The sequence below is a fragment of the Sceloporus undulatus genome, unplaced genomic scaffold, assembly GCF_019175285.1.
Source record: "Sceloporus undulatus isolate JIND9_A2432 ecotype Alabama unplaced genomic scaffold, SceUnd_v1.1 scaffold_23, whole genome shotgun sequence".
Lineage (NCBI taxonomy): Eukaryota > Metazoa > Chordata > Lepidosauria > Squamata > Phrynosomatidae > Sceloporus > Sceloporus undulatus.
In genome coordinates this window covers 949,212-972,122 of record NW_024802945.1, presented here as the reverse complement: position 1 = coordinate 972,122, position 22,911 = coordinate 949,212, and the positions used below count along the sequence as shown (strand labels likewise).

General features: G+C 44.9%; 2 protein-coding genes across 3 annotated transcripts in view; one reads left to right on the top strand and one right to left on the bottom strand.

Annotated features, from left to right (window-relative positions):
* LOC121917552 (protein phosphatase 1 regulatory subunit 37-like) overlaps positions 1-20,480 on the bottom strand; it is a 41,665-nt gene extending 21,185 nt beyond the window's left edge. The window contains exon 1 of the mRNA XM_042443609.1: positions 18,239-20,480. Within this exon, the coding sequence (XP_042299543.1) occupies positions 18,239-19,007 (769 nt within the window). The 5' untranslated portion in view covers positions 19,008-20,480. The remainder of the gene's footprint in view (positions 1-18,238) is intronic.
* Positions 20,481-21,076: 596 nt separating this feature from the next.
* The window catches only part of LOC121917555 (gem-associated protein 7-like), an 11,772-nt gene continuing 9,937 nt past the window's right edge, over positions 21,077-22,911 (top strand). The window contains exons 1-2 of one of the 2 annotated variants that reach the window (XM_042443619.1): positions 21,082-21,249; positions 22,229-22,398. Coding sequence is in view for 1 of the 2 variants with exons in the window: in XM_042443618.1 (XP_042299552.1) it covers positions 21,217-21,249 (33 nt within the window). In the remaining variant the exon portion in view is untranslated. Of the gene's footprint in view, positions 21,250-22,228; positions 22,399-22,911 lie in introns of both variants that reach the window. The other variant, XM_042443618.1, reaches the window with a different exon arrangement.

Sequence of the window (22,911 nt, the reverse complement as noted above, 5' to 3'; positions counted from 1 at the left end):
CTCTGTTGACATTCTCTTCTTTACAAAAGGAAGCCATTTCTTGGGCAGACGGCAATTATGGGTCTATTCTTAAGACAAAAGCCCTTGGCGGGCCTTAAAAGATGCCTTGGAGCATCTTTCTGCACAAACATTCTCAGAAACCCAGGATTAAGCAGCGTCAGCCTTGTGGTTTAAGCATGAAGCCCTAGCGCTGGCATACAGAGAAAAGTCATTAAACACACAAACACCGGAGCAGACAGAAGGCAACTCTGCTCCAGGAGCTGCTCTTGAGCGAACAACCAGCTTTGCATGGCAGAAGTGAGCCTGTTGTACAAGGATCCAATTACAAGGTTGTAATCTGGCCTGGATTAGCAGAGCAGAACAATCCTTCCACCCCCACTTTAGGCTCAGGTTGGGAAAGGATAATTCTGCCACTCATGTAATTATTGGGAAAGCCTAGAAATTTCCAAGCGGCTGCAGCTGCTCCTTACTTCCGTTTTAATTGTTTTGATGTGCAAGCCAGGCATTCGCATACAAGAAGAAGAAAAAAGGATTCGTTCATTCCACTTTACTTTTTTCAAATAAGCGTAGCGTGTTTTGCAGCAAGAATCTGAACATCTTTCCAAGAAATGCCAGACTCCAAAATTACAATGTATTATCGATTTCAGTGTGCTGTATTAAGGTTCAATGTGATTTGAAGGTTGTTTATTACAGCCCAAATGAAAAGGATTAAAGGAAAGCCTACAAATGAGCATACCCCAATAGTGTTAAACAGACAGACAAGGCAAAATAGCTTTTGCCATCTGAAAATAAAGAACAGCGACTTAGGGAATGTGGAATGTTAGACCTCGATGGACCTTCCGCTGCTCATTTCTCTTTCCCTGGGATGCTGTCTCCCATCCTCTAGCCATTGAACACAGGATAAACTCAGGCTACTAGTTTGCAAAGGCATTCCACTGAGCAGAGACTCCATGCAAAGTCTGGCTGTTGGCAGTGTGAGAAAAACCCATTTTCTGGTTCGCACAGCATCCAGCTGAACATGGAAAAGAGCCAGGTTTTTCCTGAAGACTGAAACAGGAAATGTACAGGAACATTTCTCCAGCTGACACAGAACAGTGGAGCAATAATGACTGGCCTGGGCCTTCCAGCAGTGTACTGGCGAGGAAATTTTGGCAAGTGTAGCTTTACTCTGGACGCTGAAAGCAGTACCTGCTGCAAGTCCTTCTTCTAAGCAAGTCTTACTGGCAGAAAGACCTGGCCACTAACTGCATCTGGGCCATTCTAGCTGTGTGCAACCCTTAGCTGCAGCATTTAAAAAATCACCTTCTGCAAAAACAAAGGCAGGCCCAAGTAGCTCAAATATAACTTTCAGTGCGCCAAGATCCACCCAAAGAAAGCTTTTGTATTATTTTAGATTTTTAGTTATCACACATATATATGTGTGTGTGTGTGTGTGTGTGTGTGTGTGTCAAGGGTGAGCAAAGAGCAGCCTTGGAGGCATGTAGCCCTCAGCCCCTCCAGATTCCTCAGACCTTCTGGGCCAAATACAGGGTGTAACTCCTGAGAAGGCAAAAATAGGGTGCTGTCCCCCTCCCATCAAATTTTCCTTCAGTCTCCAAATTTGTGTCATGGACGTCACTTAAAAATCCAGTTGAGGGTTTAGAAATAGTGTTTGGGCATCCAAATCAAAAGGGCATACCAAGTGAATGCAAACATAACACACATAAAAATCTAGTGTGAATTATTTTCACTGCCTCCGTTTTTGTTAATGGTAGAAATTTGGGGACAGAGGGAAAATTTTACTGGGGTAGAATTCTTACCACAGCAACTTCTGGGCTGTACTGTTTAACATTTTGCAAAGTACTGATCTTTCAAAACCAGAATTTGATTTCCAGCCAGTTCCTTTCTGGTCTTATTTTTTTTGCAGGCCATGAGGCTGCCAGCATTTTCTGGGAGTGAAAATCAGGACTTGGATCTGCCACAGTTGCTCACCACTACATGTACATATCACACTTACACCCACCCCTCACAATTCTGTTCAGTCGAGAGAAGTCTGAAGTCTGTGGGCAGTTATCTTCTTTAACGCTGACTCACTAGGTCCCAACTTAGCTAGATATTTTTACTCCCTGGAGTCTCTACATTTCCAGTCCTTTTTGTCAGCTTAAGAAGAGATTTCCCCCTCCGCCAAGTATACTGACACATAAGGAGTAAAATGTCCTGTGAAGTACATCTTAGGAGACTTCCGGCTTTAGAACAAAGCTCAGAAGTTGCAGATGAGCAGATGGCCTTTGCTCCAGTAATCTGGAAAAAAACAGAACCCTCTTCTTACTCAACACACCTTTCCAGGAAATATTTACTTACCCAGGGCTAGCAAACTTAAGTGCTGACACCACTGTCCCGTCCTCTCTTCATGGTGTTTCTGGACTTCCCTAACTCAGTTTATGCACAAATCCATAAATTGCTACTGATGTGACCTGACTCAACACTATTAACCATTCCCAAGCGCTCTGGTTGCCCATGTTCATTGCTGTGTACCGTCATTTCTGACTTATGGCAACCCTGAAGTGAACCTACCACAGGGTTTTCTTGGCAAGATTTGTTCAGAGGCACTTTGCCATTGCTCTCCCTTGAGGCCGAGAGAGTATGACTTGCCAAAATGGGTTTCCATGGCCGAGTGCAAATTCAAACCGTTGTCTCCAGAGAGTCACAGTCTAATGTTCTAACCATTTGCCCACAGGAAAGTGTAAATTTGGTTCCCACATACTCATTTTACATCTGGAGAACTGAAGCATTAAAACAAAATGGATGCAGCTTCACAAAAGTCACCCCACAGCCATTCAATACATAAAACTAGATCTGCACCAATTTTTTAAATTACCTGAACATGCTTTCTACGTCCAATATCCATACCTTTTGTTTTCTTGTAAGCTGAGGTCACAGATACAGTGGACCCTCCACATTTGCTGGGGTTAGGGATGTAGGACCCCTATGAATGTGGAAAAAATGCAAATATACAAAACCCACCATTGTTGTTACCTGAAAGAACACTTCTCTAGAAATCTCCAGGTCCTCCAGTGCAACTCTATAATCAACATCTTCCAGAAGTTGATCATCAAATCATGCTGGAGGACCTACAAATGCCTAGCGAAGTGTTTTCTCTAGGGACTTCTCGGTTCTCTTGCACAACTCTATGGTCAACTTCCAAAGGAATTGCGCTGGAAGACTTAGAGATTCCTAGAGAGAACATATTAATCAAAACCATAAAAAATCAAACCTGATCTAGCAATGTAGACCCTTGGTCTACGCAGCAACCATAAAAGAGGCTTGGGCAGAGCTTTCTTCACCTCAAGTGCTGCTCACTTGTTTTGTCAGGGTCAGATGTTTCACACCTGGGTGGAGAGGGAGAGGCATGTTTGCCCAAGTAAGATAGCACAGCTATGGCAGCAGTGGGTGGGGAGGCCAGACAAGAAGGATATGTGTCTCCTGCCAGAGAAAGTCTGGACCATCTATCCCAAGAAAGTACAGACAGAGCTTGGACTAAAACTCCCAGAATCCCACAGCCAACATGGTTGCTGGACATGGTGGCTAGGGGATTGTGGGAGTAGCAGTCTTGGAAAGGAACCTCCCCAAAACTCTGGCACAAGCAATTGACAGCAAAGGAGTTTTGAATAGGGATGGCCAGCTGGTTCAGGAGCATAAGCAACCTGAATCTAGCTCTGCTTAAGGAAGAACAAGAATTTAGTGGGATATCCTCCCTAATACACATTCACATAACTGCAGTCTTCACTAATGAAACCATCTGGCTTTTAGTTTCAGCAAGACTATCTAGATGGTAACAAAACTTTCATACTTTATGTTTCCTTCAATATTTTGAAGTGTTGAAGGAAAAAGCCATAACTGCTACTTACAACTGAAGAAACAGGATGTTTTAGTGTTAGACTGTGAAGGGCCTAAATTCAAATTCCTGCTCAGCCGTGATACTGGTCAAGCCAGACTCTCTCTGTCTCAGAGAAAGGCAGTGGCAAACCTCCTCTGAATACATCTTGCCAAGAAACCCCTATGATAGGTTTGTCTTAGTGTCACTGAAGGCACATGATACAATACATATATTCTCAGTGCTGGGAGGACAGAGCACTTTTTATTTCTTCTTCATTCACTCATTACTGAACAGTTAAGACCCTATAACCAAACTATTCTTTTAAAGGACACAAGCCCTACTTATTAATATGTGTCATTGCCAACAAAACAAAACATTATTTGACCATTCTTCCAGTTAAAATTCATAGTCCTGCATTGGGAACAAGTGCTAATAGGTAAAGTTTGTAAAAAAAAAAAAAAACCCTGAAGGAAAGCCACAAATGTCCCCATGACAACTGCAATGTACATTTGGAAAGATTGCTAATAAATGCTAAAAAGAAAAGGGAAAAACTCTTAACTAACTACAGTACACATTTCTGAAGGCCTTGGAGAATATTCAAACAGATGAGGCAACCATTCAGTATACTGGCTCCACAGTCATGGAGAGGCCAGGCTCACTTCCATTTGGTTCCAGTAACATCCAGTAGCCGATGGGATGGCTGCAAAAAGGAGGGGGAGGCGGAAGAGGATAGATCCGCTTACTGTAGCCGTCTGCAACTGGCAGCAAGCCCAGAGCAGCTCAGCACACAAAGCTTGCACTGAGGTTGAGAGCCAAAGGGGATATGTCTCTCCCCCTCTCCTGTGTAAACCTGTGCAATATTTCCTTTTATGTCTGAAAAGGGGCAGGGTTTGGGGACAGGGCTTTTTTTTTTTTAGCAGGCACCATTAGAAAATGTACAAAATATCCAAAAGAGGCAGTCAGGTTTAAAACATGGGAGGTGTGTTGGGGGGGGGGGGGGAAGGAAATAATTTAGCAAACAGGCAGTTGTAGTGTGAACTTCAACCCCTGCCACTGTGAGATTTGTGAAGATCTCTGTGAAGGTCTACTGCAAACCCTCCTCAGACCAATGGTGACAGTGAAGACTTGTTAAAGATTAGGAACAGCACAGCATCGTTTTTTTCTGAACTACTGGCACAAGAAAGCTTTTCTGATACGCCTGACTGTTTTCTCCACAGTTTCCATATGGGGAATCCCATTGCAAAAATCCCATACTATTTTCTCCTCCTCGTGCTGAATAGGCTCAGCCACTGCCAACCAATATTCACACACATTGGCTCCATCAGCTGCACACTTCCAGCCTGTTCCTCAAACTATTAGCTACCCTAATTTTGTTAGAAGAGAAAGGCTTCCAACTGTCGTTAGGACAGCCATGCAGTGGCAACAGATGGTTTCTTCTTGTTTTGAATCTAAGCATCAGATGTTTAGTGTGTTTTGTAAAAATAAGAAGTGTGACTGTTAAAGCCGATGTGTTAACTACATTGTGGTCTGTGAATATGATGATGACAATGATGACGACGATGATGATATATTCATCCTACTTTTTTCCTAAAAGGGGATAGCTCAAGCGGGTTTGCAAAATTAAAACAGTTAAGATAAAACTCGTATAGGTAACATTATTGCTGCAATATAAGGTCACTAGAGAATTAAGAACAATGACTGTCAGCATGGTATAGTAGTTTTGAGTATTGAACCAGGACTCTAGAAACTTGGGTTCAAATCCCCGCTTAGCTATGGAAACTCCTTGAGTGATAATGGGCAAGTCACATACTCTCAAGTAGGATTCTCTGGAGAAGAAGTAAAAAAACCCAGTTTTAACAACACCAGTCAGCAGAAACACACATTTATTTGGGGGGGGGGGGATAGGAAGGTGCCTTATACTGAGCTAGACCATTGGTGCATCTTGCCCAGGATCTGTCAGCTTGGACTGGCAACAATGGCGTTCCAGCATTTCAGGTAGGATTCTTTCCTGGTTCCCACTGTGGCATCGTATGCTGGTATCCCGTGTGAATAGCAAACAGGCGCAATCTTGCATAGCTTCCAAAATCAGAAGAGATCAGCTGCATTCAGGATGGAACTAGGGTAGCAGAATTTAATCTTGATCATGTGAGTACATGCCAGCCTTTAGCAGCAACTGCATAACAGAAGGAAGAATGAAAGGCAGTTTATACCAGAATCTGTGAGAAGTGCTGTTCATTAGGTAGCCCTTTCCACAAAAGCTGATGACACTACAAATGCTGAAGGGCCAGGCAACAAAGAAAAGCTGCAAGCAAAACCAGCCACTGCCTTTGTCTGCAGTCCCGCTTGATCTACAGAGCTTTCCGACTTACAGCCCCTGGGCCCTAACCCACAAACTTGGCTCTTTACCATTTTCAGCTCTCCCGCTTGGGTAAAAAATATTGTTTGTTCCTGTACAAAGCCAACTGATTTTCCATCTGGGATTTCAGCCAAGAGTCACGACCCAGACATTAACTCCTTCTGAGTTCTCTGCTATGAAGAGTCTGCCAAGATTTGCCTTTCGCAAGCAAACAAAACCATGAGAGCAAACAAAAGCACCAGCCACTGAGAAGGCCCACAGGTCTGACCCAAAATGTTGAAGAGCGCTTGAGAGGAGAAAGAGAGAAAATGGAAGCAGTTACACCAAGAGTGAAAGGAAGGATCCCATCTTCTGAGTACTGATGGGAAAATGGGAGAAGGAAAGTCAATCCCAGGAAGAACTCTATACTCAAAGACCAAAATCCTGTTGGTAAATTATATTGGTGTAACCTCCAGTTACAACAGCGCAAGTACTTTTTCAGGAAGTGTGCAAGGAGGTATCCACTTGTCTCTTTATGTAAAACATTTGCCCTGTATAGCTGGAGAAAAAGGAACAGCTTTTGCACAGGAGAAAGGAAGGCTCTCCTTCTTTCCCAACAGCAAAGTGACAGATCGATGGCATTTGAGTACCTCATTGTTGTTGTTGTTCCTGACTTATGGCAACCCTAAGGCAAGTCCATCATGGGTTTTTCTTGGGAAGATTTGTTCAGAAGTGATTCACCACTGGTTTCTTCTGAGGGTGAGAGAGTGTGACTTGCCCAAGGTCATTCAGGGAGTGGGGCTTCGAACCTTGCTTCCTCAAAGTCTCGGTCCAACATTCAAACCATTAAACCACATAGGCTCCACTAAGGTACATCCTCATGGCCAATCTAAGGCAGGGAGGTGAGGTTGTACAGGGAGCTGTCCAACTACAAGTGTGCAGCCAGGAAAGAAAAAGCAGCTTTCATCCCACCTAGACCACCAGAATAAATACATTAGCAAAGTTTTATGCTCTGTCAATTGGTCAAATGTGATCTCAACAAAGAACTCCACACTATGAGAAACACAGGGCTGCTGCCCGAAACAGCATTTGTAAGAGTGTAAGTTGATCCAGCCAGTGGGTGGCCTTGGGCATATTACACTCTCGGCCTCAGAGGGAGGCAAAAACAAAGCCTCTCTGAACAAATCTCGTGAAGAAAACCCTATGATAGGGTTGCCACAGGTTGGCAACAACTGGAAGGTACATAATAAGAACCTTTCTACCATTTGCTAGTAAGCTAATAGTGCTTGACGGAAATAACTGTGGCTTCAAAAAGTAACAGGACAACTGTACAACCCCCTCCATATCTGCAGGACCAGCAACCACGGTTTCACTTATGCACATCCAGCAAAAAAGGTCTTTCTAGACATCTGGTGATATTCCACCATCATTCTATGGTCAATTTCTGGTGGAAGATCAGCACAGAGTTGTGGTGGAGGCCCTTCAGATTGGTTCTATGGTCAATTTCCACTGGAAATATAAGGTTCGCCATTATCCACAATTTTGGCTTTCCACTATAAGTCTTGGATCATATCCCTCATGGATACAGGTGTCGTATGATAGATGAAATATGGAATTGACTTAGGAATGTACATGTCTAATTTCTGTACAAAACTGAAAAGAAAGCCAAGGAGTGTGTTTGGCAAGCAAGCACTGCTTGCCAGCAATCAGGTTGTGCTTGGCAGCTGGAGTTGGGCACTTTCAGTATTTGGTGCCCAAGGGCCAAGGGAGAGTGCAGCCCCTGGGCAAGTCACTTCACCGTCCACTTCGCTGACAGGGTTATAACAAAGCTCAACTGCCATATTCAGCTCCTGAGAGGAAGGGTGGGTTACAAACATAACAAATAAATAATTTCAGGCTGTCAGTCAATGACAGAAACTTTAGTCAACTAATTTATTGACTATGCATACAGGTAAAACCAGTAGTTTCGAAGCAAGAGCAGAGACAGGCAAAAGGAAGTACTTCTTCACCCAGCATGTTGCTACACTTGTGGAATTCACTGCTACAAAGTGTAGTGATAGCTGCCTACCTGGATAGCTTTAAAGGTAGCTATCCATGTCTTCTAGGCAGGATGGATGTATGACACCTCCAGTATCAGATAAGGTACGAGTGTTGGACCAGGGTTCAAACCCACTGTTTAGCCACAGAATTGTTGATCTTGAGCCAGTCCCACTCCCAGCCTGAGATGAAAGCAATATTGAACCTCCTCTGAACCAATCTTGCTAAGAAAACTCTAGGATAAAAGTCACCATAACTCAGCTCGAAGGCATGTAATACATCAATTTCTGGGGACTGCAAGGTGGAGGGAGGGACTGTGTAGCTGTCCTCATGACCTGCTGGCAGGTATTCCCTGGGCAACTGACAGGCCACTATGTGAACAGAATGCAGGACTAGATAAGCCTTTGGTCTGATCTAACATAGCTGTCCATATTTTTTCACATTTTTAGGCGATGCACATGTACATAAACAACAAACATCATTTTAGAAAATGCATTCTCTCTCTTTCTTGAGAGGGAAAAGGGAATGCTAAGATGGTGGTTGCTTTCTCTAGGATTTGGACTTCTCTTCAAGTGTCATCACAGTATTTTAAACATGCACTTTAAATCTGCTGCTCTGCTAATTCAGGGGAGACTTCTAATTCTGCTTGCCACAACATGGTGCTCCCCTGATGTGTTGGACTACAACCTCCATCATCCTCAACCACTATGAACATGCTCTTAATTGATTAAGAGTCTGATTAGATAATTTATCTATCCACATAAACGCTGCAGGCATCCCACGCCTTTGAGTCAGACAGACCGCAGAATTGCTGTAACAAAACTTTAAAAACAACATTTTAAAAAAACCAAACTCTGAAAGTCACAACTGTTCAACCATTAAGATTAATGGGAGAGCAGGGAGCTTGGGCAAGTTTATAACCTGCCAAGTTCTGGATCTAATCAACAATGAACAGGGCTTTCCAAAACCTTTTTTTTCCCCCAGAAAGAACAAAAACAAAACAGCAAAAACTTTTACAGAGTTGGTTCTGCACAGACTCCACAGCTCCTTGGAGGAGAGCAAGTTGGGAACTGCTTGCTTACACAAGGCATCCCAGGGAAAGCATTAACCGTCATGACCAGACATGACTCAGCTGAGGTTTGGAAGGCAGAAGGCTTCAACTCGCGCCAAGACAGTGAACAAAACCACTGTTATGCGCACCAAAACAGAGAAGACTCTCACACAGCCACCAAGCAGAGGAAGGGACTAATTGGGAGAGTGCGCATTTGGGGGTGTAGGTTTCCATATTCCAAAGCCAGGCTTCAAATTAGGCCTCATTATGCACAAGCAAAACTAGCTGCTTGGTAGCAAATCCTGAAAGCCGTGTTTTGATTCTTGAGGTTGAAAGGGAATGGTATGAATCATGCTTTATCTTAGCTGGTGCTAGAACCTGTGACTAGCAAACCAACTGCAACCTAAAACAATCCTTCTATTCGCCTCAGGCTCCCAATGTTGGAAGGAAGGAGATTGTTGAGTCCTTGAATATGGTTGCTTTTGGCACTACAGCCAATATGCTGTCATCTTCTTCCAATTCACCTCTATCTCATCCTCCCACCTCTTCTGGAAAACCCCCAGGCCCATGTCTTATCCAGTGACATGGCTTTTAGGCCCTGGTATGTCCAAATATCTCCACTGCACTGGAAACATCCTGGAATCACTGAAATGCAACCAATGGATTGGTAGCTCCAAGAAGGTTATAGTGTCTTAACTGAAGGTGTGTCATATTTACTTGGGTTGAGGAACCTTTTTTTTTTAAAATAGGTTGAGACAAGAGACAAAGATGGGAGAAGAGGAACAGCCCATTATAAAAACAAGGTAAAACTGGTTCCCATGTTGTGGGTAGGGATTCAAACAGCAACAGGAATCACATGGCCCTCCAGACATTGTGGGAAGTCCCAACAGCCCTAGCCAACATACGCAATGGTGAAAATGCTGTGAGTTTCAGCCAAACAACATCTGAAGGGCAGCATGACTCCCACTTTGGGGGAGAATAATTTAAATCCTGCTTGTTCGGCAAAGAAAACAGTTATAGCAATTGTGAGAGCCAGACAAGGAAATCCTGGTGCTGCCATGATGCCAGCTAGCCCAGCCCCAAATGCTTCCTAACCAGTTGGACCAGTTTGGACTACCAAATCGCTTTTGCAAAAAGGCCCACTTTCTTCTCTTTCCCTTGCTTAAAGGCTAGGCAAACTACGCGAGCTTAGTCTCAACAGGAAGAAACAAACCATCATCCAAATAACCATCTCTCATTTGACCAAAAAATCATGTCCTTTTACAGACTCTGCGTATCAAAGGTAAGCAATTTCCCCAGCAGGCCAATGCTAGAGACAGCACCTGACAGATAAGCAAACATTCTTGCTTTGGGCAAAGTGCCTGGAGAACAACAAGGACCTGCAGGGTCAGGTGCAGAAGGAGAAAAAGGCATTCACTTTCAGGAAACAGAGCACTAGATCCCTGCAGGAGTAAAAAGAGGTGCTCTAGAACAAGCAGTCACTTACAATCTACTGGATCCAGTACTGCTACCAGGTGCATCTGAGAAAGTAGGCTCAAGTCCATGAAAGCTCATGCTGCCAACTTGTCTCTTTCAGTTAGTCTCAGAGATGCTGCAAGATCTCTTTGCTCACAAACTACTGGCTGTGAAGAGCCTAAAAGAGGTTGGTGTCAGTGACACAATGACAATTTCATGGTGGAAGACATGGGAATAAAAAGAAGAATTTGTCTACAAAAATCAATCCTTAACATACCATGCCAAAGTTGTTGTAATATTATCAGTACATACAGGTAGCTATTTGAATCCTGGTCTCCACAATCTCAGTGCAACACTCAAACCACTATGCCACAATGGCTCTCACTTGACAGCTGGTCATCCCAAAAGGTAAGGAGAAAGATGTATCGTAACGAAATTGGAATGTGGCAGCATGGCATAGTGGTTTGAGTGTTGGACTATGACACCGGAGAATCCCTACTGAGTTATGAAACCCATCGGGTGACCTTTGACAAGTCACATGTTCTCAGCCTCAGGGGGTGGACAAATCTTGCCAAGAAAATCCCATGATAGGTTTGCCTTAGGATTGCCACAAGTTAGAAAAACCTGAAGGCACACAACAGCAAAATTTGAGCAGGAAGTGTTCATATAACAGTCTGGAGTTACAGCAGAGGTCATTTGTCTATAAGGCTTGAAGCCCACTAGCAGACAGATGGATGTATCACCAATGATGGAATCATCATCACCTATCCTTTCTTGCCCTTAGCAGTCTGATTCAGACCCTGTCACCAAAGCAGTCATACAGCAAGTAATGCTGGTGAATTAATGCTTTATTTGTCCAGACCTGCGCAGCATGTGACCCAACTGACCTGCCTTGACACAATCCACCATACCCACAGTGAGTACCTCATGGGACTGTCTTCTTCTACTCCCTGAGGAGGGCTGTACAGGAGGGCTGGAGACTATTAAACAACCTAGAAGGCCACACAGTCTATGTGAGCATTTTGGTTTGGCGGGTCCCAAGCTGTACAGCCTAGTGATTTGTATAATAACTTGACTACAATATGGTGCCATGTATGCACCAGTAACAAAATTCAGCAACTGACACAGCAAAGCATTAATACTGAGGGGAAAAAATCTGTATCTGTCCTCTCCCTCTCTCCCTCCCTCCCTCATATACAACAAGCTATGTTTCAGACTTAAGATTCCTTTTAGGCAGCTGTGGTGCAAAAAAGACATTTCTCAGCTCAGACATGTCAGGATTATCTTGATAACAGGGCCTGACAGGTGTCAAGAAAAACAGGAACCAGAACAATGTGGGCAAGACACACCGCAGATACAAGTGGAAGAAGCAGAAGAAAAGTACATCATTTATGGAGATATCTATGAGAATGCCTGGGTAAAGAAATCAGCCTCTGAAACATCCAAGAAATCTGAGAACTTTAAACTGATGATACTTTTCCAAGGAAGAAAGAGTCTTATTAGCGACTGCCTATAGGGAATTTATAATGTGCTTCTGATAGCTGCATTCGAAAACTCTCCAAGTAAAAACACAGGCTGAACAAAAGAGTAGTATAGGAAAACTCAGCCCCTACTCCTTCATGTACACTGGACAGTGACAGAACCACAAGGAGAGGGAAATCTCTTGGTGTTACTGCAGGTGTCTCAGGGCACAAAGCAGTCTGGATGCACCACTGGTGCATCAGTGGATGCACCACTGGCGAGCCAAGATGAAACTGACTCATGAACTTCTGGATACACTTTGCCTTGGCCAAGAAAGGCAAGCTGAAAACACAATGACTCCTTCCTCCTCTTTCTCCATGTCACCGATCACTCCCATAAAACACAACCCCTCTCTGCCATTACGCTGGAAGAAGCTAGATGGTGTGGGAGTGTGAGCAGAAGGCTTGTCTTATAATAGGAAATGGTGAGAACTCATCTTGAAGACAGGTTGGCTTTTTCCTCAAGACTTAGTGCCACAGCTCATCTTTGCAAGTCAGTTTGCCAGGGACAGCTGACTAGTCCAGATCCTGTTTTGCTCCTTTCTCTCATTCCTGAGTGTCAGAAGAAGAAACACCAAGGCCACAGAAATACTGGCAATTAATACAGTACTAGTGCATTAAGATGTTCAAAGTACTTCAGTATCTAATAAACTGACAACAACCCAGTCAGATATGCAACACCTGCATACAGCTGTGGCAAGGGGATCTCTGAGGTCGAGAGAAGTTTGATTAAAACGTGCATCCTTCCATCTCGGTGTCTTACTGATGCTTTGGACTTCAGCTCCCAGGACTCTCGACTATCTATCATAGCAGTTGAGATTGATGAGAGCTGAAGTCCAAAACACCCAGAAAGCACCAAAGTGGGGAAGGTTGACCTGAACTTCTTGTTGAGTCAGCACTTGAACTGGGACCATTCGGGTCCACAGTACAACTGATATTTACTTTTGGGGACATGACCTGGCTCTCTGGCTTCTTCCACTCTGGTCTATGCTACCCTTACTAATCTTTTACTACTGTCCTTGTTGTTAAGTGCCCTCGAGTCAACCTTGATTCATGGCAAACCTGTAGATGAGACATCTCCAAGAGCCCATGTCCCTCACTGGTCTAATCTACATTTCATTTTTGAGGATGCAGATGTAGTACATATAATTAACATTGCTATCTGCAGGAAGGAAGGCTAGGAAGAGTTTTGTGGACTAATAACTTTTGTACTGTTATTTGCAACCCTTAGAATTTCAGTTTCACAGGTATTCAACAATATTAATTTTCCATCTGTTGTATGTCAGTGTCAAGACCATGCCTGTCTGAGTATTTTTGGTTAGCTACATAGTGTGGCTGACAAGTCATTAATGTATCAAGATGGGTTTTATTTGATGGAAGTTGTAATTTTATTATCACAACATCATGGGTTTTTGCATAAATAAGATTTTACTTTATTGATGTCGTTCTCAAGTTTGCTAACTGAACATATGGGCGATTGCTTCATATTTAGCACAGCAACACAGGAAGCTGCCCTACACTAAGTCCAACAATGGGTTCATCTACCATAGTATTGTATATACCAGCCTTTCTCAAACTTGTTGCTCTGGAGAGAACCCTTGAAATAATGTTCAGGTCTCAAGATGATGATGATGATGATGATGATGATGATGATGATGATGATAGGATCTATTTATATACTGCCCAATCACTGGGAATCCGAGCGGTTTACTTGTACAGTATAAGAGATTTTGTGTACAGCTTAAAAAAGTAATGTTTGTTTGTCTTCAGTCACCATCTCTCAGGCAACCCCTGGCAACCTCTCGCAGAACCCTAGGCTTTCATGGAATCCTGGTTGAGAAACCGTAGTCTGTACTAATCGGTGGACTCCTCCCTGAAACTCCAAAGATCCACTCTCGGCTGGAGGTTTCAGAGACTGAAGGTGGGAACCATTACACACAAAGGATGTGGTCTACTCCCTCCAACTCTGTTTATTTCGAAGGCCCCTAAACATCTACATTGAGCAGTTTCCATCTGCTCTTGGAAGCTAAGCAGAGTCAGCCCTGGTTAGTACTTGGATAGGAGCCAACCAAGGAATACCGGGTGCTGCAGGCTATATTTCAGAGGAAGGAACGGGCAAAACCACCTCTGAGACTTCCTTGCCCAAGAAAACCCTAGGAAATTAATGGGGTCAGCATAAGTTGACAGACAATCTGAAGGCACACATCTGCTATGGGGTTTTGCACTTGCCTTCATACTGACTAACTAATGGTATGTGCAGGATTCTTGTTTTAATAGTTGGCCCCCAAGGAAGAAACTCTGGATTTATTAGGTAAGAAATGATAAACCTGTACCTTAATGATCTTTTCTCCTTTCACTCCTGCATTGGCTATTTTGAAGTAAAATCAAATCAACACAAACCATACAAAAGTCAGGTCAGTTAAAGCTACCTGAAATGACTATGGCCTCCTTCACAGTGTTAAGGGAAGTGTGGAATAAAAAGCTTTTTACAATAACAGATTATGCACATTGTGTTCATCCTCACAAAAAGAATACTATTCTGGCTTTCAGCAAGGCAATGCGGAATCCTTTGGAGAGCTTAGTACCCAATTCTCACACTGAACAAAATGGGCAAAGTATTTTTCACATGGTACTCAGAAATGCCATCAGGCTGAGAGAAGTCTGAACACAAATGCTGCATGCATGCAGCCTAGAATCATGTGATTTGCAAGAGCATTTAAGAACTTGAAAGAGGAACTGAACCTTATTCACATGGATTAAAAAAAAAGAACTTGTACTGAGGGACTTCTAAGGATCTTCTGAACCCATGGAAATGCCAATGTATCTTAGAAGTAAAAAGTCCCAGGACTGGGTGCAGATGAGGAAAATGTTTGCCCTTTGTACCAGTCATTGTAAGAAAATTAGTGTGTGTCACTTGGATACTGCTGTGGCTCTTACAAACAAATTATAGTGCGCTGTCTGCTGGTTTTCTTATCTGTGGGCCTTATTGCTATTATGTGCCTTCAAGCTGACTCTCATTTATGGAAACCTGGACAGTCTGACTGGCCTCAAGCCACCCAGTCGGTTTCCATGGCTGAGAAGAGATTTGAACCCTGGTCTCCCAGAGTCCTAGTCCAAAACTCAAGCCAGTAAACCATACAGTATTGGCTTTTTATTGCCCTTCTACAGAAGTAATGGGGTGTGTGTTACCCACACTAGGCAATAAACACACACACTTTCCCTGATATTCAGCCTTCGGACTTGTTACATCAACAGTCTTTGTGCAGAAGAAGGCTTTCTCACTGTATTTCCAGAGTATAACTGAGGGATCTAACAGAACATGCCCAACAAATTACTGCACAACACACTTCTGCAGGAGTTGTGAAGTGCACATAAAGATATTACATATGCATGAAGACACAGTAGAAATGAGTGAATTTCATCAACAACCTCAAAGAAACCAGGATACAGTCTAAGATAGGGTTCCTCATACAAGGCCACAGACACCAGCTGCTACCACTGGCTTGTGCGGGATCCAAGTGGTTTGTGACAGCACTCAAATCTGTGGCCTCATCTGTTACACCAGGACTTTGAACTAGCACAACAACACATTCCTTTCTCAATGATGTACCCATCACTGCCAGCAGACATGCTTATTGAGGGAGACAAGCGGCTTTTCCTCGTAGACAGGAATGTTCAAGCCTTGCCTGTTTCAAAAATGGGCTTGAAAACCAATTACGTGATAATTTGAAAGAATGAAAATTTATACAGCAAAGAATAAGCCATTTCTCAACTGATGTTATTTCTGACACAATCACAACATTTTCCAAAATGAACTTCCACCTTCTCATGAGCTCATATAACCAAAATATGTTGGTCTTGTAGACGTAGCTAACTGTAGTGGAACTTAACACTGGCGCTATAACTGTATAGTTGGATTCAGATGTAATGATACTTTAAACAGATCCACTGAAGTCATGCAATTGCAACATTAAACTTGTTGATTTCTATGGGTCTATGACTAATGATTCAATTTCAATTCAACACATGTTCTGCAACCACTCGATCCTGGAGTTCTGAAACAAAATACGTGTACACAAGAAAGTCCTTGATATATTCAGTACATTCAAAGCGATCTTCCAAACACCCATGACTTCAAGACAAAAGACTCAATCAAACTGAAAAAAATACATTGCACAAGTTCAAAGCATTGCTAGGCACACCGATTTTATTTTTCTTCTCTGGAGGTTCAGCCCGGCTCCCAGCATGGAAAGTCTCAAAAAATATCATGCATATATTTGCAGACTATATTACCTGAGCTAGTTTAGCAACTGAAAAGAAAAGTCAAGCCTGAGTGTAAGAGGGATTAAGTGTTCCTGCCTCAAGGATGATTACGCGGACCAAAAACACCACCCCTAAAAGCTGATACGAAACACCTAAATGAAAAACAAGCTTTGAAAACTTTTGAACACCATGTTCCTCTTCAACACAGTTCATAGAATCATAGAATAACAGAGTTGGAAGAGACCGCAAGGGCCCTAATCCAGTCCAACCCCATTCTGCCATGCAGGAACTCTCAATCAAAACATCCCCATTGACAGATGGCCAGCCTCTGCTTGAAGACCTTCAAAGAAGGAGACTCCATTACACTTTGTTCCACTGTCGAACAGCCCTTACTGTCAGGAATTTCCTCCTAATGTTGAGATGGAATCTCTTTTCCTGGAGCTTGCATTAATTGCTCCGGGTCCTAGTCTCTGAAGCAGCAGAAAAGAAGCTTGCTCCCTCCTCAATATGACATCCCTTCAAGCATTTAAACAGGGCTATCATATCACTTCTTAACCTTCTCTTCTCCAGGCTAAACATCTCCAGCTCCCTGAGTCGTTCCTCATAGGGCATGGTTTCCAGACCCTTCATCATTTTAGTTGCCCTCCTTTGGACACGCTCCAGTTTCTCAATGTCCTTTTTTAACTGTGGTGCCCAGAACTGGACGCAATATTCCAGGTGGGGCTTGACCAAAACAGAATAGAGTGGCACTATTACTTCCCTTGATCTAGACACTATACTTTTATTGATGCAGCCTAAAATTGTTCACCATACTTCAGAACATAACACTTGCAAAACAGAGAGCATCTACTTTCCCAGGGACTCATGTGATAACTAAGAAATCCCAGAACTAGGTTTGCAGAGCCCATGGAAGTTGTAAATGATTTTGTTTTGTTTAAAAGGGCTTTGGGAGACTCAAGTGGAAATCTCCACTTAGCCATGCTTTGATTATGTGTTCCAGCATGGAAGGAGGCTGGACTTGATGCTGCTTGGGGTCTCTTCCAACTGTATGATTCAATGATATACCAAGCAGAGTCTTCTTTGTTGGGGTACCTATACTGTGCAATATTTTCCAACGGGAGATCCACAAAGTTATCCCATTATAGAACTTACACTGACAATTAAAATACTTCACTGTTCATAAGCGATTTTCTTGCCTATTAATTGGTTGTTTCTTTATTGCCTACACTTATGGCCCCATACAGACAGGCCAAAATAAAGCTGCTTCGGGTCACTTTGGAGGTATGCTGTTTAAATGATGCAAGCATCCTAAGAGTCCAGAAGTTGCGCCAAAGCCATGCTCCAGTCATTAGGACCAGAACGTGGCTTTGGTATGGTTTCCAGCCCCTTAGGACATGTGTGTCATTTAAACAGCATACCTCCAAAGTGACCTGAAGCAGCTTAATTTTGGCCTGTCTGTATGGGGCCTTATGTTTGCTTTGGGTATTAAAAAAACCTCTGTTTATCTAACAGGATCTGGTCACTCTGTGTTTTTATCACTTGATAGCAACATGTGCTAACAGAGTTTAAGAGGATAAGTGACTAAGAAAGTCAAATGCAAATTCAGGTCTCGCACTACAAAGAAAGAACCAAGCCTGTGGAGAAGGTCAGCAGGCCTAAACTAGTGTAATCCAAACCCACAGAAAGGAGAGGCGCCTTCACTGGAGTTGATGCTTGCTTACCATGCCGCCAGGGATCTTTGGGCTCCACGGCACCAGAGACGATGTCCTCGTCAGAAGGAAATGTGACGTGTTTTGCCCCAGGTTTGAGTTTCCCATCTTCAGCCGGCGGAGAACCTTGGCTGGCTTGGTCATCCTCTGGACTGTCTGCACTCGTTCCTTCTAAGCTTAAACAACAGTTCTGAGAAAGGGGATCCGATTTTTCTGGCAAATGGTTGTTCTGCTGAGAAGACCTTTCCCTGTCCCTAAGGCATTCTTGGACAGTCGCAATGGACTCTGCCACCGAAGGAGGGTTACTACAAGGCCCCTCGCGCACCAGTGGCTCTTTCTGCAGCGGGTGGCTCAAAGTCTCCTTCAACAGCTCTTGCGCTCCGTCGCAGCTCACAGTCTCTTTCAAATCTGCTTTCGATGAACATTTCGTACAACAGTCCGCCGTCTCGCTGCCCAGAGGAATCCTCAGGGTGGCAGGGCTGTGCTGGGAGGGAAGGCTGTTTGCATTTTTAGGATGTCCCAAAGAGTCTGAAGCATCTGGAAGCTGCATGTCAGCTTGGCCACTGTCCCCTCGGGAGGCAGCCCAGGACTCAGAGCCCTGCAGCGTGGCCTCCTCTTTCTTTTGCACAGGAGGAGGTGGCAGTAACAACAAGAGACGGTCCCCCTCAGCGGCTTTCCCTTGTTGTTGTTGTTGTTGCACAGGAGTAACCTGCACACACTCCATGGCTAGGCGAGTAGGGTTGGTGTCTGTCAGGGGTGCAGCTCCTTCTTCCCTTCTCATGCGCCCTCCAGAGACATCACTTAGGGGTTGGACACACCCCTCACTCCAGTCCTTCTATGGCTCCCCTCACCTGGAAAGAAAAGGCTTCCCAAGGTCCCAGGCCTGTCCTCCCCCAGCAAAAATGAAAGGAGAACAGGCTCTTGGTGGTCCAATGAAGGTTCCTGTATGGACCATGAAGGAAGAAGGATGGAGGCAGCGGAAGGAAGGGCCACTGAAGAAAGGAAGAACAGACACTTCTGTTTGGAGTTGGAGGAAAGATATGGCTAGGTGAGCGAAACAGAGGACTGAGGGGACTTCCAATGGGGTCAGTTCCTCAGTTTGGAGAATAAGGAGTGCTCCAAGGGCAGATGAAGGAATCAAAGCATAAGATAGAAAGTATAAAGGAAGGTTTATGGGCAGGGAAGTAAAAAGGGGGGTTATAGCTGCTTATAGGAAAGGGGGGGGATAAAAACCTCCTTTTAAAAGCCGGAACCGTCTTGATGAGAAGCAGCCCAGTTTGGACAAGAGGAGATCATGGTCCAGGGACCATTTTAAAAAGCAACGGCCGGCAGAGGAAGGGAATAAAAATGTACTGGAGACAACACTTGTGTGTGTGAGAGAGAGAGAAGGGGAAAGAAACACCTCCGCTGGTCCCTTTTCAAGGCTGGATGCACACATCTGAGTTGACAGGGAGGGAAATGGGGTGGAAGTAATACCTGCAAGGCAGGTGGGGCTGGCTCTTGGCCAGGAAAGATGGGTCGGAGGAGAGGGACAAACCCATAAGCACTCCCTGTTTGTGTGTTTGGAGGGAAGGAAGGGATAGAGGGATGGAAGCAGGTGGGCAAAACGAAGTTGTTATGAAATGAAGGGTCTTCTCTGTGGGAGGAAAGGGGGCAACGGGAAGGAATGGTTAAATGGATGCTCCCATTGATGTGAAAGGGAACTAGGAACCCTTTCTTTGGAGGTGGAAGGCAGCTGGAAGACGATTTGGAGACGGAAAGGGCTGCTAGAAGGGAATCAGGAACCCTTATTTTGGAGGTGTCAGAAAAGAGAGACAAAACGCAATTTGGGGATGGAAAGGGCAGTTAAGAGGAGAATAGGGAACCCTTTTTTGGGAGGGGAAGGGGGCATGAAAGGCGATCTGGGGCTGGAGAGGCCAGGCAGAGGGAACGAGGGACCTTCTTCCCTGAGGCGCCACAGAAGGGAAGGAAGGGAAGCCAAGGGAAGGGAGGGAAGGACTGTGAGAGGGAAGCCGGTTCTCGGGAGGGAGGGAAGGAAGGGCCGCAGTCTCGGGCAGCAGCCGTTGAGGGACGAGGCCCGTCTCCAGCCAAGGTCCCTTCAGACGGAGCCGAAGGAAGAGAACGAAGCCGCCGCCTCTCCTCCTCCTTTTCCTTCTTCCTCGCCGTCTTCTTCTTCTTTCGCCTCAGAGTGCGCCAGCGGCCTTGCGATCCGCGTCGGCACTTTCCTCAGCGCTGCCGCCGCTGGCGCCTCCGCTACGGACCCCGCCTCTTTAATTCCCTCGGAGTCCTTTCCGCTTCGGTGAATAAACACCCGCCCCTCGCGGTCCCCCGCCAAGGCGGTCACGTGGCCCCGCTGGATTGGCGAATCTGCGGATGGAGGAGACAGACTAGATGGCTCTCTCCTCCTCCTCCGCTCTAGCCCTCCCTCTCGCTTCCATCCAAGGGTTTTTTCTCTCTCTGCCTCTCTACGCACACTTCTTGTTTCAGTTCCGCACTTTCGACACCTCTGGGAGAAAGAACGCAGTAAAAAAAATCAGTTGCCGGCTCACAACCAGAGCGAAGGACTTAGGAGTGGGAAACATAGGGTTTTTTAAGGGGAAACGAAGAAATAAATAAATTCTTAGTATACTTTTTGGTATCGAATGTGCCGATTGGAAGAAGGTGCTACAGGAACGCAGGAGAGCCGCCTGAGCCTGACGTAAGACTCACGCGGTTCCCTTTCATCCCTCTCCGACGAGGAGGGGGAGCGATCCGTCTGCGCATGCGTTGCCTCCGCTTCAGGGCTGAGTGGGTGGTCATAGAGTATCAATTCCTAGAGAGGACAATAAAAATACCAACGAGACGCAGGCTTTGCTTCCGGGTTGGAAGGACCGCCATTTTGTTTGCGCACATGGAAGCCCCGGCTTTTGACCCGAAGGGTGCGGAGGTTGCCATGGCGACCGGAGTTGGCTCCAGCAGCTAGGCCTCCGCAGATTCAAGGCAAAACATTCATGGACGACGACGAGGAGGGGAAAGAAAAAAGGGTATTGTGTCTTCTTTTTGCATCAACCACTTTAAAGTCCCCGTGGAATCCTGGGATTTGTAGTTCGGGGAGGCACCACTGGCCCTAAAACTATAAATCCTAGGGTTCCATGGGAGCGAGAGGAAACTTCCATGACAGAGAAGGCAAATGCTGTTGTTTCTAAGGGAGGAGGCAAAGGCTGGAGGAATAAGCCAGGTTTGGCACCATTTTTCAGCATCCTGGCTGAAGGCTGTGGAATTCTGGGAGTTGTAGTTTATGGTGGGGCTCTTCTGCTCCTTTTGTGTCAGTCTCTCCCTTTCTCATCCTAACACTTGATAGCGAATACCTGGTGGCCTTTACCAGCAAAGGCAGTTATAAATGACATTACAACCACAACAATTGTTTTGTGTGGGTTTTTTGGGGTGTCATGCGGCCACGTTCTAGAAGAGTTTGCTTCTGACGTTTCGCCGGCATCAAAGAACATGGCCGCATGACACCCCGAAAAACCCACACAAAACTATGTATACCAGCCATTAAAGCCTTCGACTTCGCAAACCACAACAACACATCGCAGTGTGCTCTCCTGCGCCTGATGCATCCTGTTTCATAGGGTCACTAAAGGCACATTCGCCTAAATCTGAAAGCACCGAATCCCTTCCAGTCTTGGAAGCCGACCTGGTTAGTATTGCCCCGTTTCCCCCAAAACAAGACATACCCGTGAAATAAGCCGTAGCGGGGTTTCTAAGCGTCCGCGCCATATAAGACATGCCCTGAAAGAAACTCCTTCCTCGGAGTGTAGTGGAGTCTCCTTCCTTGGAGGCCTTTAAACAGAGGCTGGATGGACATCGGTCAGTGGGGATGCTTTGATTGGGATTTCCTGCATGGCAGGATGGGGTTGGACTGGATCAGGGCCCTTTTCGGGGTCTCTTCCAACTCTAGGATTCTATGAAAATAAGCCATAGCGATGAAAACTTAATATAAGGCATTGTCTTATTTTCCAGGAAGGGAGGCTGCCAAGGAATAGCAAGTGCTGTAGGCTATATTCAGAGGCAGGACTGGATCACAAACCGCCTCTGAGCCTTTCTTGTCTAAGAGAAAACCTTGGCATTCAAGGGGTCACCATAAGCAGACAGGCAACTTTGTGGCGCATATTTTCACTTTACATGACCAAGTAAGTACATTTTGCCATAGAAATGGAGCACAGCATTCAGGAAATAGAGCAGAAGGCAACCCTGGGGTCTTCCATGACTATAATTTTCAAGAGAAAAGGGAATGATAAAGAGCTGTCTGCAGGTGTGTTCCTCCCATGTGTGGATATTACAGAAGGAAGGGCGAAGTTGTTTTAAATAACCTTTGAAGCAAAGCCAGGGAAAGTGCAGCCCTCCAGTTGTCAGTGGGGAGTCTATGGCCTGTTACAGACTGCCAAAATAAAGCTGCTTTGGGTCTCTTTGGAGGTATGCTATTTAAATGATGCATGCATCCTAAGAATCCGGAAGCTGCACCAAAGCTGCCCTCCAGTGCTTAGGAATGGAGTGTGGCTTTGGCGCAACCTCCGGACTCTTAGGACCCATGCATCATTTAAACAGCATACCTCTAAAGAGACCTGAAGCAGCTTTATTTTGGCAGTCTGTAACAGGCCTATATCTACTTAACCAGTATAGACATTGCACTATATAAATAAAGT